Source organism: Penaeus monodon, chromosome 23, assembly GCF_015228065.2.
Source record: "Penaeus monodon isolate SGIC_2016 chromosome 23, NSTDA_Pmon_1, whole genome shotgun sequence".
Lineage (NCBI taxonomy): Eukaryota > Metazoa > Arthropoda > Malacostraca > Decapoda > Penaeidae > Penaeus > Penaeus monodon.
In genome coordinates this window covers 40,930,472-40,930,880 of record NC_051408.1, presented here as the reverse complement: position 1 = coordinate 40,930,880, position 409 = coordinate 40,930,472, and the positions used below count along the sequence as shown (strand labels likewise).

Genomic DNA, 409 nt, shown 5'->3' with positions numbered 1-409 from the left:
TCCTCGCAGCTCTTACTCGACACAAAAATACAAAGAACACGACACAAAAAAAGACAAATGAAACGACACCAAAAGACAGAAAACGACACAAAAAAGCCACAGAAAGCGACAGCAGATAAGCCCCCCCTCCGCCCGTCCCGCAGGCGTGATCACGGGCATGGCGGGGATCCTGGCGGGCGTGGTAGCCTCTCAGATGGGCGGTTTGTTCCAGGTCGGCCAGACTATCCTCGGGACTATCCACGCCCCCCTCCTCGGCCTGTTCATCCTGGGCATGTGCTGTCCCTTTGCCAATAAGATCGTGAGAATCTATCTCATTTTATTAATTTTTTTTAAGCACTGTTCTATCCGGTTTGGGGTATTTAACCCTAGTTGGCAACTCGACCACATGTTGGATGTTGGAGACATTTAG

The 409-nt window shown here is 50.4% G+C and overlaps 1 protein-coding gene across 1 annotated transcript in view; it reads left to right on the top strand.

Moving 5' to 3' along the window:
* The first annotated feature begins 157 nt into the window (after nucleotides 1-157).
* Nucleotides 158-409, top strand: part of LOC119588304 (sodium-dependent multivitamin transporter-like) — a 2,050-nt gene continuing 1,798 nt past the window's right edge. Inside the window, exon 1 of the mRNA XM_037936996.1 lies at nucleotides 158-269. Within this exon, the coding sequence (XP_037792924.1) occupies nucleotides 158-269 (112 nt within the window). The remainder of the gene's footprint in view (nucleotides 270-409) is intronic.